Here is a 15,675-nt window from a genome sequence, read left to right on the forward strand (position 1 = left end):
CTACTTGACAGATTACTTTTTGCAACACCTCCGTTTTTCCCAAGTACTTTCATATTGCTTCCAAATATAAAAGTATTACCTCCATACTATTTTTTAGTATGACTTCAAAGCACCAAAAAAAAAATAATCATAATAATAAAATAAAATTGAACAACAACCCAAATATCCCCGTCGACAAGAATTTTTAAAATTTAGGGTTAGGTATTATATATCAATACAATAACTTCTGTTAAAAATAAAAATTTATTGATCTAAAGTTATTGCCAAAAAACTTAAGCTAAGTGAAAACTTTATTTAAGCTTAATGCTCTTTTTAACTCCTGCACGAATGCCAGAGAGTTCACCACTATAACGCTGCTCTTCTCTACGAACTTCACGAACTTGGCCTCTTCTGCGAATTTTGGCTCTTCTGAACTTCTCCCGGTGTTTGACTCTAGGATTCCGATCAATCTTCTTTCTCCTAGGTGTAAGTCCCCTATTTTTAGCAATCTGATAAGTAATGGCTCTCTTTGCATTTTTATCTTCAAGAGCCTGTTCTTCAGTGCTATTTTCTTCTTTCTTTCTCTTCAACTTTTGCTTGTCTATTTCTCTATAGTATTTCAGTGCAGCTTCTTCATCAAAATCAGAATCATCAGAAATATCTGTAACTGCAGAGGCAGCAGCAGCAGCAGTCTCTGAAACAGATTTTGGCTTGGCCTTGGTGGATTTTACTTTTAAACTCAGTTCTTTCTTTCCAGCATCATCCTTAAGTGTGAGTAGATGACGAATTTCAGAAGACAGCTTCTGATCTACAACCGACAACTTGTTGATCAAATTTCGGTAGGTAACAAGCCTTTCTATGACAGGATGTCCATGTGCAGGGACTCTCCTGGCTTTCAGGATCAAATAAAAACTGATGTTGGAGCAGTAGTTCAAATAGAGATTGTACTTGGTCCTCAGGTATTGGCTTCCTTTTCCAGATGGAATGATCCCTTGCTCCACCAACTGTAGCAATGGCTCCAGCTCATCCTTCACCTCTGTCAACTTAACTTTCAGGTCTTCTATCAGTTCCAAGAGCTCTGGTGATTCTTTCCGCAGCATCTTCAGCTTCTCTTTCACTGAAACTTTCGCCAGATCCTTCACGACCCGGGTCTCAGCCTCATCTACTTGACGTACAGGTTTTGCAAAGGCCTCTACCCAGGTCACCCCAAAATCATCCTCTTGCAGGCCTTGGGCAAGGCGCCGCTGTATGAGCTGTGCTTCTTCTTCCTCCTCTCTTTCCTCCTCCTCTACTTCTTGTTGACTTTGTCGGTTTCGGGGCTTGGAACCGTAGTCTGTGTCATAGTAAAGTTTTTTCCTCTGACCCCACGACAAACTGGGATCCACAGATGCCTCGGCCTCACTCTGCACGGAGCTCCCACCATCATCATCATCATCTTCCTCCTCCTCCGCACTCTCTCCATCTTCATCGTCCTCATCAGCAATATCTAGGGCTAGAACCTCCTCCTCCTCATCGCCATCCTCCTCCTCGTCCCCACTCTCCATTTCGCTCCAGCCTTTAGACAAGACGGCCCGAGATCGGGCCTCATGGAAATCATCTACCTTGTCTTGATAGTAGCTGGAGTCCCCTGGCGACGGTGGCAATTCTAAATCGTCTTCATTTTCGTCCGCTGGGCCGGGACCTGCCTTGGCTCGCATAGCTGCCCACTTGGCCGCTCCGCGCCGCCGCGATCTCCCCACCATAACTCACGGTCTCAAGTTCTACACCGACGTCGGGCTTTTGGTCACCTCTGACCTCAGCGCACGAGCCACGCGCTCCAGTAACACGCCTCTTTGAACAGCCACGCGCTCTCCTCCCAGGCGAGTGTACAGGCAAACAGGTCGGCTACAGATTCCACCTCCTTCCGGGCCCCAGGATCCTCTCCGCTTGGCGAGTGAACTAGGACTTCCGCTCAGTCCCATAAGCTTTGTCACGTTAGGAGCTCTTCCGTTTTCGCTTTTGCACTTTAATGCCAATCTATTCCGGTGAATTAAAATCCTTCCGTGTAGGAACAATAAATACTGGAAGTTCCGTTCCGTAGAGCCCTTTGAGCCTTCTAACTCTCGCGAGTCTAGGCGTGGATGGGACGCGGGATCTTGAGGGACCGCGAGGCGAAGTCGTGGGGGCCGGTAGAGGGGGCTCTATCTCCGCGTAGGAGAGGCTTCGGGCTAGTTGTACTGCGCATGTACCGGGCGTTTCCGACCTGGAGACCAGCGTAGCTCTATGGGAATTCTCTAGGTTCTGGAATTGTTATCTACCTTCTCCGCCTATCAGCCTAGAAGTTAAACATGTTGTTTTCTCTCCACAAAGTCCAAATACTCTATATCTGGGCACCATAACCTGAGGCCGTGACGACGCCGCTGGCCTCGAGAATCCTGGCAGAGCCTCGGATTAGCCCATCTCCAGCTCTCTGCCCCATCAGGGCTCGGTGACTCGGCGGTGATTTGTGTCTCTCAGGGTGTCCCTGAGGGGTGTCGGTGCCGAGCTCCCCGTTCTAGGATTTGACTCTCCCAGGAATTCAAGTTGGCTGCAGAAGGCACCGCACGACTTTTTTTAGTGGACAAAGTTCACCCAAGATGTTTGGACCTGTCACTCTCAGGCGCGGACCCTTTATTTAATTCTTCAACATTTATTAAGCATGAGACAGTGGGTGAGACTCTGGGAAGACAATGGTGGGCAAAAGCAGACGCTGTTCCCGCATTTAAGTAATTTGTGGCCTCGCGAGGGACACGCGTTAATCAATTTGACGACTCTTGGCAATTCTAAATGGCACAGGGATTGTGAACTTTCGTCCAGTGTTATGCAGCGTTCAGCTGCCGAAAACACTCGACGCGCCTTTCACATCGCTGCCTTTGTACACGCCATTCCCCTTATTTAAAAAAAAAGGGTGTAGTCCTCCTACCCAGATTTGAGAAATTTTTACTGTATTGAAGAGATCTTAAGCATTTCCTGTGTGGTCTCTTTACTTACCTACTTGTCTTTTCCTCCCTTCTTTATACCTAGTAGATCTCTGCAAGCACTTATACTGAAAGGACCCAATACAGTGTCTGGCACAGAGTAAGTTTAATGAATAAGTATTGAAATTACAGTATTCCTTATCTCAGATGCTACATAAAAACAGTGAATGAATGATGCATAAAGCTGCAAACGTTCCTAAAGGCAATAACCTGGCTGGAATGGATTTTAAGAAACATTAATTCAACTACTTTAATTTTATACATGTGGAAACAGACTTAGGGAGGTTACATTAGCATACCTGGCACAGAAACCAGGGGCAGGGCTCCCACACCAGGCTTTCACATTGAGCTGTTATCAGTCCTTTGCGTCTTCAGTGTGAATGAGTTTCAGACCTTTTCCTGAGGGTAGGTTTTGCTGGGTGGATGAAAGAAACCAAGAGCATAGGTTAAAATATTTGAGGAGGAGGGTGATAATAAGAGAAGAATTAATCAAACTTTAGAAGTGTTTTTAGGGCTAGAAGTATGAAAGGACTGTCCTATAATCTTAGACTAATTTAAGGTTTAAGTTTTCATACATTGCATATGATAGATTAAGATTTTTAGTATTAATGACACCTTCAAATGTAGGGAGTTGAGTTGAACTTTCTATATGATGCTAAAATTAAGAGTGACACACAATTTCTTTGGAGAACATATAGTGTCTTTAAGAAAAATACAAAATTTTAGAAAAGTGGTATTTTGAACTAAACAATATTTTTAAAGTGTTAAAAGTTATGTTAAGCATTTTAAAACCTTTACAACATTTTAGAAAATACAATTTAATGAATTAAAAAGGTATGGGTAAAAGTCCTATGTTCTGATGGTAAGCAAGAATTCACCTCTGAATGTGATTTTTAATAGGTTTTATCATTAAGCAAATATTAACTGCTTACTAACTGTAGCAGAATACTACATGTGTAGTAGATACAAAGGTAAATTAGCCATAGTCTCTTCCATTAAAGAATTTATAATTGGATACAAAAGAAGACAAGCATACACAGATTACTAAATTACAGAGCAGTGTGTGATGTAAACCCAGTGCTGTGAGAGATCAGAGGGGTGAGAGATTGCCTCTGGATTGTTATTCTGGAACATTGCTTAAAAAAATGTTGCATCTAAGTGGGACTGTAATTATATCCTTGCTTTAAATGTATTAAAAATTAAGTTTTATTTAGGCCCATAAATCCAAGTTTTTCTGCTTAATTTTGTTGCAAAATATTTGAGAATTTATGGCCATATTTCAGGACCAGAATGCATACGTTTTTATAGAGAAATTAGAAAAATATTTTTGTTACTTTTAATGGGAATGATCACATTGCTCTAATATTATTTAGTTTATACTAATGATTGCATTTCCTAACTATTCAGAATAGAGTTGCAATATCCAGTGCATATTGAGAGAATGCTATAGTCCAACATTCTCAGATCTTTTTGATAAGGAACCATTCAGAAGCTAATTATTCAATTCCAGCAGCTCCTATAGCCTGATCTTCCATAGCTTAATCTTAGAATTATGTACTATTTAGGTGAGGAAATTTTTCTTCTTAAAAAACTTGTATTTCTGAAAAGACAGCTTAGCAGCTTTGTTATAAGCCTGTGCCAATTAAAGAGAAAAACACATAGTCCCCAGAGAAAAGGAATAAATATTAAATAACATTTGACATTTAACCATTATATTTGTGGCAACTATAGTTTATCATCAACTTTAATATTACATTATTGTGATGCTTGGCTTAGGAGTTAGCAAGCTACACATAATGAAGGCCACCAGGTTTTTGTTTTGTTTTGTTTTCTCGAGAATATCCTTTTTGCCTTATTCTAAGCTCTAAGACCTTTGGGGATTTTCTTACTGTGGAAGGTAGGGGTTTGTAAATGACACACTAAGTTTTATTAGGATACTTTATTCAGGGCATGAGTTCTGGGTGTTGAAGGTGTTCTATCACCAGATTTGCTTAAATTGATCTCAGTTATGGACTATACAGCAATAGCAATTATAATAGCAACAACAACAATAACATTGAGAGCAGTTATTATGGGCCAAGAAGTGTTATAAGCTCTCGAAATTCAGCTCTATGAGGAAGGTACTACAATATCTCCAATTTAAGAAATTAGACACACAGAGCTTAAATGAGGTCATAAGGCTACTAAGTGGTAGAACTCGATTTGAACCCAGACAATCTGGCTTAAAACCCACACTGTACTATAGCTAACTGCTTAGCTAGTACTGGCTTTCATATATTCTCTTAATAGATTTTCTCATTTCCAGTCTCTGCTGTACATTTGATTCAGTATCATACGATATATCCTCCTAGAATATCATTTCCATCATCCCACACCGTTGTTTAAAACCTTTTTCAATGACTCTCAGTTACTATCAAGATAAAGTTCATACCATACATGACCTTCCCTCAGTTTGCCAAAAAGTAGCCCTTCCAGCCATATGTTTTATTATTCCCCTATTGAAACCTTTCATTCTAACTTATTTGCTCTACTGCTCTAGTCTCCAAACATTGCTTTGCAATTTCAGTATCTTCATAATTACTTATGTTAGAAATTTACAAATCATTGCAGATATCTTTTTGGCTAACAAAGAAATCTCACATAAGTCCATAAGGGAAACTGTATGAGACTCTTTGAAGAACTATTATTGATAGCAGGGAGTTAGAGACAACCTGGATGCCTGTCCCTGGAAGAGTGGATCAATAAAAGGTCATGGATGAACATCGTGGAATTTAGAAGCATGGGATGACCATATATCTTGGTGGACCTGGTATAGTCCTGTTTAATCTGTTATTCTGGTACAATTATTAATAGCACTCTTTTACTCTCATGATTGAGGTTATAAATTATTTGGCCATCTTAACTACATAGTAATTAGAAACAGTGACTGGAAACAGTGGATTATATATCCACAGAGCAACATGAATTGATATTAAAAACATTGTGCTTGGGGAGAAAAGCAAAAAATGAGATACATACTACTATATTGTGCACATATAGAAATGCATGCACAAAAAATACACGTTTTGTAAATACATACAAACAAAATAATGTGAAAAGAACAATTGCTTATGAAGGGGCAAAGAATGGGATGATGCTTGGAGATTAGAAAGAATGGGAGAGGAGCCTTCTCTGACAAAAAATGATAATGTGCCAGAAACTGAGGAGAATAATCAATTATTTGCATCTAAGATTCAATTAAAAAACAAAAAAGCAGACAGAAAATGGCCATATAGGTCCCTAACTGAGAGTCCTTTAAAAGCCTCCAACATCTATGGGATCAAGTTTATATTCCTTATGATTTGACTCTTGTGTACATCTTAAACTTTACATCATACCCCATGCTCAGTGCCACCATACATAATATAACCTTGTTTATATATGTATGTATGTATACACACACATGCACACGCACACACAGGCTGTGCTCTTTCTTGCCTCTTTTCCTTTGTACATATTGTTTCTTCTATACTTTTTAGAGAACTCTTATTTATCCTTTAAGACTAATTTTAAATGTCACCTTAAAAGCCTTTTCTGGCCTCCTCAGACAGGGTGAAGAGCTTCCTCTTTTGCATTCCCATAATGTTTCGTACATCTTTCTCTTTATACTTACTGCTCTTCCTCCGCTAAGTCTATGAGCCCCATTAAGTCTGGGTCCATGTAGTCATTTTTTAAACCTCCAGAATCTAGGTCAGAACTTGAGTAAATATGTTGCTATACTCACTGTCAGCCTATCAAAGTGGCAGCCTTTAACAATGAATTGCAGTATCTTTTGTGCTTCTCTAGTCATCACTATTCTCCTTTTAAATGTAAAAGTAACATGTAATATTTAATGTATGGCTTTGTGTACTTGAGCTAATAGTTAAATGCACATTTACTTGCAATGCCAGTGTCATAGACTAGGTTGTGTTGACTGAAGTAAAAACAAGTAGTGTGTTTTTTAAATTTTTAATGCTTAGAGAAGTAGTAATGGTAAAAATAATTTTATATGATAGCAATAATGGGAAAATGCATCACTGATAGTTCATTCAGATAGTTCGATATAATCACAGAAACTCCTTGAACTATTTTTGGGTACGGAAAAGAAAGAAGGATTATTTTTAAGTGTAAAAAAGAAAATGGAAGACAGGAGGTATAGTGGCCATCTGCTTTCATTTCTCTCAGAAACCACTTACTCTGAAACCAGTAGGTTATATATTATTTTTGCAACTAAAGTCTATATCTATTTAAAGACACAAAAGTCCTAAAAGTGAAGCAAAATATAGAACTTGTACTGAAATATGGGATAAATATATGAACACTTTGAAGCTTTTAAAGATGACTTGGTTTGTTGGCCTTAATTACCAAATGAAGAATTTAATGAGATTGTGACACCACTTCCCTTTCCAAACTCTAATATAACTAAACACTATGTAATTATTTTGTAAACATTATTTTAATCCTTTTTGATTTTTTTTATCATGAGGAACCTTGTCGATACAATTATTTATGTATTAACTATTGATTCCATGATAATTATAGCTTTGATGGTGAAGGTCTTCTGAAACATGGTTCAGGTAGAATATTTTTCTTTAAGCCATTCCTCATTCTCTATAGAATGAAGGCCTTAGTTCTTAGCCTTATGTATGTTCAGAATCTATCTTTACCTGGCTCCAACTTATTTTTCCAGCTACTTTCCTTCTATTTTCCTCAATGAATTCTACAGTCTAGCCAAACTAAAGCACTTATTGTTTTTTTTTTTTTTCTCTTTTTGAGATTTCTTTCTCTTGGCCTTTGCTTATGCTGCCCTACATCTCAATTCTTAGATGTCCTTCAAGGCCCAGCTAAGATCTTATCTTTTCCAGGCTGTATTCTCTGACATAGTTCCTTCCATTAGCATCTAATAGCCCTTTAACTCTTCCTATGTTGGGATTTTAAAACATTTTCTCCATTGTGTTAAGAATATTCATCTTTTCTGCCAGATATATCACTGTTCGTCTTTAACCCTTATAATATCTAATACAATTACTCAGTTGTATACTGTGTATAGTAAGTACTGATAAATAGCTAATCAAATGAGAGTTAAATTGAGCTCTGTTAAATTTCAGTAAGATATTAGAAGTTATTAAGAACAATCTAAGAATTTAATAAGCATCTGCAAATGGGACATTGATCTGTCTCCATTTTTGATGTTATGTGATAACTTGGACTCTGCTAAGAGCAAAGGGGAACCATTGGAGGGTTTTAAACAGGACAAAATTAGAGAATTTATGGGAAGAGGTAAAATTATGTGTGAGGTTGTTACAGTCATTTAGGTGATGAATTTTAGTGTCTAAACTAGGGCCTTGGGAATAAGGATATAAACAGTGGGCAGATTAAGAGCTCTTTGGGAGATGGTATTATAGGACTTAGTGTCTGTTTCAGTGTGAAGGTCAAGGAGTTACAGTGACCCCCAGGTTTTCTGGACAACTGAGTGGATGATAGTACCCCCCCCCCCCACTAAGACAGAAAACTCAGGAAGAAAGAGGTTATCAGGGTGCAGGAAACAAGGGTAAATAAATTTTGGACATAGTGCATTTGAGGTGTCTGTGAAGAAGTTCAGGTGCCTTTTGAAAGAATATATAAGTCTGAAGCTTGGGAGAAATATCTAAGCTAGAATAGAAAAGGCATTTGGGGGTCTTCAGCATTCAGTTGGAACATGAGACTATACTTGATATATAATTGAAAACAGACAAAATAAGGTTTGGATTGTTTTTACTTAAGTAGCTAGCACACATAAACTAGACCAGAAGGAGTATACTACCTGCCTGCCACTACAGTTGTAGATCTATCTATCCGTCTGTCTGTCTGTCTATCTATCAAGTGTCAAATTTAAAAGGTTGAGATTAGTAAATGAGCTAGATACAGTTAAATATGTAATTTAAACTTATTAAAGTTTAAGAATTCTAAATGTACCCTGTAAAACTAAGCCATGAAAAATTATCAACAAAGACAACAACAAAATACATCTGAATAAAGGCTCCATTCATGCTTGACTCACATTTTTATCATGTCCAAAAGTTTGAATACATCTCTGGGCTGTCTCCAGTAGCTATTGTCAATAACATTGAATATTTTGGGAGATGCTAATTATGTATCAGGCACTGTGTTAGGTATTTAAAATACATTATCTTACTATAAGATATCAGTGAGAAGGGTGCCATTATTATCCTCTTTTCACAGATGAGGCTCAGAAATGTGAAGTAATTTACCCAAGGTTATATAACTGGTACTTAAACCCAAGTCTGTCTCACACTGACGTTGGTTTTGTCATTTTATTGAACCTTTTCCTAGTTCATATTTTATCACTAATGAAAAACTTGTAGAGCCCAGAGACATTCATTTCTGCTTCAGGGTGTGTTGAAATAATTTGGACCCTCACATGTACAGACTAAGACCGTTCAGAGATACGGTGTCAAATTCAACCAATATAATGAAAGAGAAATATAAGAGAATTAGGAGGCATCGGCCATATTTCATCTCTCCAGTTTTGTTCTGGGGCCTGGGAAACCATGCATATAGTAGATGTGTTCAGAGTATAAGCAAATAATCATAAGGCATAATTAGAGGCTCTCATTCAGAGATTGGTCTGTTGTTTCCTCATTGATTAATTTTGGGAAAATTTATTTTTTTTCTTCTGTGATTTTGGTAAAATTGTTTATTTGCTATAAATTATTTTCCTTCAATTTCTTTTTGTCTACACTGATCGCCATATCAGAATACTACTTCACACTGTAAATTACCAGCTACTACAATGAATGTTCTGCTATACAATATTTAAAATAGCAGTGAACACATTAGTGTTCACATAAGTGTTTCCTTTTATCTAAATGTAAATAACTGATAATATTCTACTTGAAAACTTGTTTCATGTTGCACTTGAAAACTTGTTTCATGAAGATATTTAATAATCAAGTATAATTATCTATACAAAATCACTACTCTACAACCATATCATACAGTAATGCCAAGTTTACATCCATGTAAATGTTTTAATTGTGCACAGCCCACAACACTGTAATAGGTACTTGAATGAAGGTATGTTGAAACATATAAAACACATTGTCTCTGGATTTCTATTGCCATATTGAACATTCATTTCCTTGAATAGTCACGTCTTCTCTCATCCAAATCGTCATTGTCACAAACCTGAGATCAAGAGTTGCATGCTCCACCAACTAAGCCAGCCAGGTCCTCCTAAAGAGAAATTTTTTTAAATAAAAAGACATGGTTGCCCCAATTATACTGGGAAATTTTGAGCCAAAATGATAACTATATTAATTTCTGATTGGTGCTAAAATAAATTACCACAAATTTAGTGGCTTATAGCAATACAAATTTATATCCTTACAGTTCGGTAGATTAGAAGTCCGACATGGTCTCATTGGGTTAAAATCAAACTATCAGCATGGCTCTGTTCTTTCTGGAGGCTCTAGGGGAGAATATGTTTCCTTGCCTTTTCCAGCTTCTAGATGCTGCCTTCATTCTCTGGCTCATGGCTTTTTCCTTTAACTTCAAAGCCATCAGTGTAGGATCTTCAGCCTCCCTTTCATTCTTTCACTCTTTCACGGACTGTCCTGCCTCCCTCTTTCCCTTCTAGGGGCCTTTGTGATTACGTTGGACCTACCTGGATAATCTAGGATAATCTTCCCATATGAAGGTTACCTGATTAGCAACCAAAATTCCACCTGCTACCTATATTCCTCCTTGCCATGTAATGTAACATACTCACAGGTTCTGAGAATTAGGACATGGGTATCTTAGATGGGCCACTATTCTGCCTACCATTATACCTTAGCATTTATTTATGTAAATCTGAAAGAAGATGCTATCTTAACATAAAAGAATAATAATAATAATTTGCTAAAATATTTGAATGTTTACATGCTGCAGGCACGTTCTAGGTGCTTACAACTGTTAATTCTCATCAATCCCCTGAAGTATATACCACAGTTATGCTCATTTTGTAGATGAAATTGAGGAGAATAGAGTCACATTTGGAACCAAGTAATCTGACTCCAGAGCCTTTGCTTTGTTCAATAGGAAGATGGTAGATAGTGTGTCTCTTAAAACACATCTTTACAGTGTGTTATGTTGTTTTAGGTATTGTAAATTATTAGAATTAAGATACATTTATAGCTATAATGTAAAATTAGTTGGGAAATAATCAGTTATGGCATACCTTTTAGGCCAAAGCAATTTATTTGAAACTCCAAGAGAGATACAAAAGAATTACTACGATTGACTTCAAAGAATGCATCCAGTATCTTAAAAATAATTGACTGAATATTCTCCACCATGGATTTATTCTTTCTTCTTATTATTAGAGGAAACAGACTTAGTGTGGCACTTAAATATGAATAGAAGAGTTAGCAAGAAAAATTTTATTTTCCCATCTATTTTTCTGCATCTTAATAATTCTTTATAATTTATATATAAAGACTCTTTAGAATGGGTCTTTATATATGTTTCCTCATATCCTGTTTTTGGGTGCCAATTGCTATGGCTCTATAAAGAGATCCCCTCCCTGCATCTGGAAAGCATTAACTTAGATAAATTACACACATAAGAAGAGAAGGGGTAAAAGTGTAAAGTAGTGTGCTCACTCATGTAAAATGATATAAAGAGATAGGATATGAGCAATGAAGTAACAGAGAGTAAAGGAGTGAACGGAGTGGAATGACATTATGCAGGGGAGACACTAGAATTAGTTTCAAAGATTTTAGGAGTTTTAACAAGAGCTGGCAGAAAGGAAGAAGTTTATGGTGAGGAAAATAACAGAGTAAAAAAGATTCTGAAACAGGAATTAGCAAATCCTATATAGGAAAAGGAAAGCAGACATATTTGAATAGATAGCAGAGGCCTCTCCTGAAAATAGAATTTCCTTAAAGCAGTGAGGGACCAGACCACTGGACTTTATGAATTGAAAGGAACATATTGTTTGAGGAGTTTTCTGGAAAACCTGTTTATTATTGTATCTTGAGAGAAATTAGAGAGAAATTACTGTTGGTATTTTTTTAATGGATTTTTGGAAATAGGTTGTTTGTAAATTAAGACCTTCCCAGAAAGTCGTGTAAGAGGAAAGAGCTCTGCATGATAGTCAAACGACTGACATGTAATATCCCAAATAGCAGTTCTGTGAAAAGCCACTGCAGGTGCAGGTGCAAGTTTATTTAAAAACAGACCACAACACAGGTGCAATTCTCCTTATAAACATTTAACCACAAGAGACGACCATAAAGTCTATGTGGAAAGCCGTTGGAAAAAAAGAGAATTCAGTTTTTTGTTTGTCTTAATTTTTTAATTTTTAAAAAGAATTTGGGATGAAGTTTCTTCCTCATATTTTAAGTTCTTTTTAAACTTAGTTTTTGCCTCCTAATATTTAAATATAAATTTTACATATACTGTGATTAGATACAGATCAATATTGAGAAATTCTGTATGCAATACGCAAAAATGTTTAGGGTTAAAAAATGTGAATTAGAAGGATTTTCTCCATGTATATAAAGAATACTAATGACTTTTAGTCTTGTGGGAGATGAATTGGACTGGAAGTTAGGAGGCCTATGCTCCTTTAACTTTAGAATGACAAAGATTAATTCTGAAATTCAAATTTTTTTAATGCTTATTTATTTTTGAGAGAGAGAGAGAGAGAGCATGAGCAGGGGAGGGGCAGAGAGAGAGGGAGACACAGAATCTGAAGCAGGTTCCAGGCTCTGAGCTGTCAGCACAGCCCAAACCCATGAACTGTGTGATCATAACCTGAGCTGAAGTCGGACGGTTAACCAACTGAGCCACCCAGGCGCCCCCAATTCTGAAATTCAAAGTAGATCCTAAACTTACACAATTCAAATGGGAATAAAATGTTACTCCTATAAAGAAGTGCACGGTACTATTTACTGCAGTTCTCCCTTCACTCTGCCACAGTTCCAGAGCCTTCCTCCGTGCTACTTGTTTTGTCCAAGCTCTTTCCCATCTTGGGCCTTTTACTTGCTGTTTCCTTTATTTTGGAACAGTGTCTGGCTGATTCTGTGGTAGGCAGAATAACATCCCTGCACGCACCCACCCCCCTTCAAGTGCATGCCCTAATCCCTAGAACCTGTGCGTGTATGACCTGTTACATAGCAAAAGAGATTTTGCAGATGTGACTATGGGTGTGGGCCTTAAAATGGGGAGATTATCCTCAATTGTCTGGATGGGCCCAGTGTAATCACAGGAGGCCCTAAAAGCAGAAAACTTTCCCTAGCTGGGAGAAAGAGAGATGAGGCAAAAGCAGAGGCCAGAGAAGGACTTATCCCACTATTGTTACCCAGCAGGCAAGGGGATAGGGATGTCACCCCTAAAACCTTAAGGACCAAATTCTTCCAAAAATCTGAATGAGCTTAGAAGTAGATTCTCTGCCAGAACCTCAAGATAAGAGCCAGGCTGGCTGACCTTTTGGTTTCCACATTGTGAAATTGGAGCAGAGGAATTAGCTGAGCCTACCGGACTTCTGAGTTATGGAATTGTGAGATAATACCCTTGTGTTGTAAACCACTCAGTTTGGGGTAACTTGTTACAGTGGTGTGGAAAGCCAGTACAGGCCCCTGTTTTAGTCTAGATGTTTCCTTAGAGAGGCCTTTCCCGAGTATGTCTTCTAAAGTAGACTACCTCAACCCTGCCCCACCTGCTCTTGGTCACACAACTTTGTTTATTTCCTTCATTGTATGTATCGCAAACGGTGATATTATTATTATTATTATTATTATTATTATTATTATTATTTTGTTTATCTTATTTTTCTTATCTGTGTTCCTCACTAGAATTTAATCTCTGGGAAGGCAGGGCCCGGCTGCTTATGGTCATCTGTATCTTTGCATCAAGTGTACAACGTATAAGACGCATATTAGATCTGCAACATACATTTGTTGAAAAGTCGTTTTTGATATAATAGTAGATGGGGTAACCCCAAATGAGATGTAGAGACTTTATGGTAAGCCATGGTATATCAATATGATAAAATATTACCTAACTACTTCAGAGGTTAACATGTGCTCTGTATCAATTTTTGAAAACTGGTGTGTAAATGGTGTGTAAAATGTGCCAGTGACAAAAAAGAACACAAAGTAATTTGCGCAGAAGTATGATCATATAAAATGCATTTATATATGCTTTTAAAGATTAGAAATTAATTTTGGAAATAAAGTTTAGTATTCTTAATTCTACACTTAATACTCAACATTTGCTTGACCTATAATAATATGCAAAATATAGGACCATTATTTAATTCTTAATCTACAAAATAGTTTCAGGATTAAGATTCTGAAAGGGAAGGGATAAGAATGCATTGTTTGCAGTGATAATTGGTCTTTATTTTTTAATAATGACTCTTAATTGTCTTTAATTTATTATGAATATATAAACTGTGAAAGATAATATAACAAACATATGCATTCTATTACTTGGTTTAAGAAATAGAGCATTACAAATACACTTGTAATTGCTTATATACTCCTTAACATTACTAAGCATATCTTTAAACTTTTACTGATAATAGTTCTTTTCTTTTTTCTTTTTTTCTTTTGGACGTCTGATCTTATTTATTCAATACTTGTAGAAAATCTTATTTTGACTGACTCAGACTTAAAGGTAGAGGCTCTCAGAGAGGACAGCCTCCATCTCATAGCAGTCTATCTGTTCCTGGCACTGTTCTTTGGCCTCCTTTCTCTCAGCCAAAAGTTTAGCATATTCTGCAGCCTATTCCTTATCTTTCTTGGTACGCTGTTTCTTCAGAGCAGTATACTGATGTTTGTGTTGGAGGATGCATGGAGTAACAAGACCCTGAATCTTGCGTGCTTTGGTCCTAGATGTCTTACCTTCATTACTTAGGGGCTTTCTCACAACATACTGGTAGACATCATCTTCTTCAGAGAGACTGAAATGGTTACAGATTCCACTAGCAATTTTGGGCCCCAGGCGATGAGGCACAGTAGGATCAGTGAATCCAGAAATATTCTTCTCCCCTTTTTTTACAGTGACCAAATTGAGAACACAGAGATTGGCATCCATAACGCCCTTTCTTTCTCTAGTCCTCCTTGGTCTGTAGCAGGAATGCCCCTTGCTCAGCAGCAGCAGCTGGACACGGCCATGGGTCAAAACATGGGGAAGCCTTGTTTGTCATTGCCACCACTGATTTGGACCATGTAACCTTTCCATTCTTCACCCAGGGCATCAACAGCAACGTCTCTAGCCATAAGCTTATCATAAAAGGTATGAAGTTTGCACTTCAGTGAATTTATGGCGGCCAGTAGCTGGGAAAGAGTTGTTCAGCTTCATCCTAAAGCAGCTTACTTCCTCCACGACACTATGGAAAAAAGCTGCTAATTGTCCTTGATAAGTTGCATCTGCTCTTGTAGAGTTGGAAAGAGAGTGCTCTACAGGAGTTTTGGAAAGTCCAGAGCAACCCAGCCAGGATCATCTTGTGGGGACGAATAGATTGCAGTCAGATAAAGGGTTTTAGCTCACTTTAGAAAATTCCCTCTTTAGGGGCGCCTGGGTGGCGCAGTCGGTTAAGCGTCCGACTTCAGCCAGGTCACGATCTCGCGGTCCGTGAGTTCGAGCCCCGCGTCGGGTTCTGGGCTGATGGCTCAGAGCCTGGAGCCTG

At 37.8% G+C, this 15,675-nt stretch overlaps 1 protein-coding gene and 1 pseudogene across 1 annotated transcript; both read right to left on the reverse strand.

Moving 5' to 3' along the window:
* Window positions 1–228: 228 nt before the first annotated feature.
* UTP3 (UTP3 small subunit processome component) lies at window positions 229–3,071 on the reverse strand. Its single transcript, XM_045473822.1, has one exon. The coding sequence runs from the start codon at window positions 1,719–1,721 to the stop codon at window positions 291–293; it is 1,431 nt and encodes a 476-aa protein (XP_045329778.1). The 5' UTR covers window positions 1,722–3,071; the 3' UTR covers window positions 229–290.
* An 11,439-nt stretch (window positions 3,072–14,510) lies between these two features.
* LOC123595897 lies at window positions 14,511–15,516 on the reverse strand (annotated as a pseudogene).
* Window positions 15,517–15,675: the final 159 nt, after the last annotated feature.

This window comes from Leopardus geoffroyi, chromosome B1 (genome assembly GCF_018350155.1).
Source record: "Leopardus geoffroyi isolate Oge1 chromosome B1, O.geoffroyi_Oge1_pat1.0, whole genome shotgun sequence".
NCBI lineage: Eukaryota > Metazoa > Chordata > Mammalia > Carnivora > Felidae > Leopardus > Leopardus geoffroyi.